Source organism: Perkinsus marinus (genome assembly GCF_000006405.1).
Source record: "Perkinsus marinus ATCC 50983 genomic scaffold scf_1104296973554, whole genome shotgun sequence".
Lineage (NCBI taxonomy): Eukaryota > Perkinsozoa > Perkinsida > Perkinsidae > Perkinsus > Perkinsus marinus.
Genome location: NW_003201391.1, coordinates 1 through 585, shown reverse-complemented (window position 1 = coordinate 585; position 585 = coordinate 1). Strand labels below are relative to the sequence as shown.

Here is a 585-nt window from a genome sequence, read left to right as displayed (position 1 = left end):
TCCCCTGTCATTTATCACTGTTATATACGCAACACAATCGTGATGCAAAGTAAAATTATTGGTTAAAGTTTGAATGCGGGAGGTAAGGCTGACTCAACATCCCCAATCCGGCAACGTTGATGCTAAACCTCCCACTAAAAGGACCCAAATATTCAAAAGTTGACAGTAACTTGGTCTTGTTGGAATTACATATTCATTGAGATCGTCAAACATAGAGAATCCCTTTCTGCCTACTGGTTCCTGAAGACCGTCCTCAGTGTCTTCCCATAGGTCTCTAGCATTCTGTAAACTACTAACGTCTGGTCGTTCGGATCTTGCGCATCGTGGAATTCGATATTCTCCAGATCATTAAGAGTGTATCTCGAGTTGGCGTCGAACCTGCAGTTACTCAGAGCATAAGCCAGAGTAGTGGAGCTATAATCAGGCTTCACCCAAGAGGCACCATTCTCCTCAACCATCTCGTACGGAACATCTTCGTAATATAGACGGCAACCACCAAGTGTGATATCCATGGTGAAGTTTCCGGGTTTTTGAAGGAATACCAAAACGCTTGAGCCTTCTCTACTGTCATCTTTATATAGGCCC

General features: G+C 43.8%; 1 protein-coding gene across 1 annotated transcript; it reads right to left on the bottom strand.

Annotated features, from left to right (window-relative positions):
• Positions 1-230: 230 nt before the first annotated feature.
• On the bottom strand, positions 231-512 carry Pmar_PMAR023109 (hypothetical protein; the record flags this gene model as incomplete). The annotated part of the gene is made up of 1 exon (XM_002766171.1): positions 231-512. One exon carries the CDS (start codon positions 510-512, stop codon positions 231-233), a length of 282 nt encoding a protein of 93 aa, XP_002766217.1.
• Between the last annotated feature and the right edge of the window lie 73 nt (positions 513-585).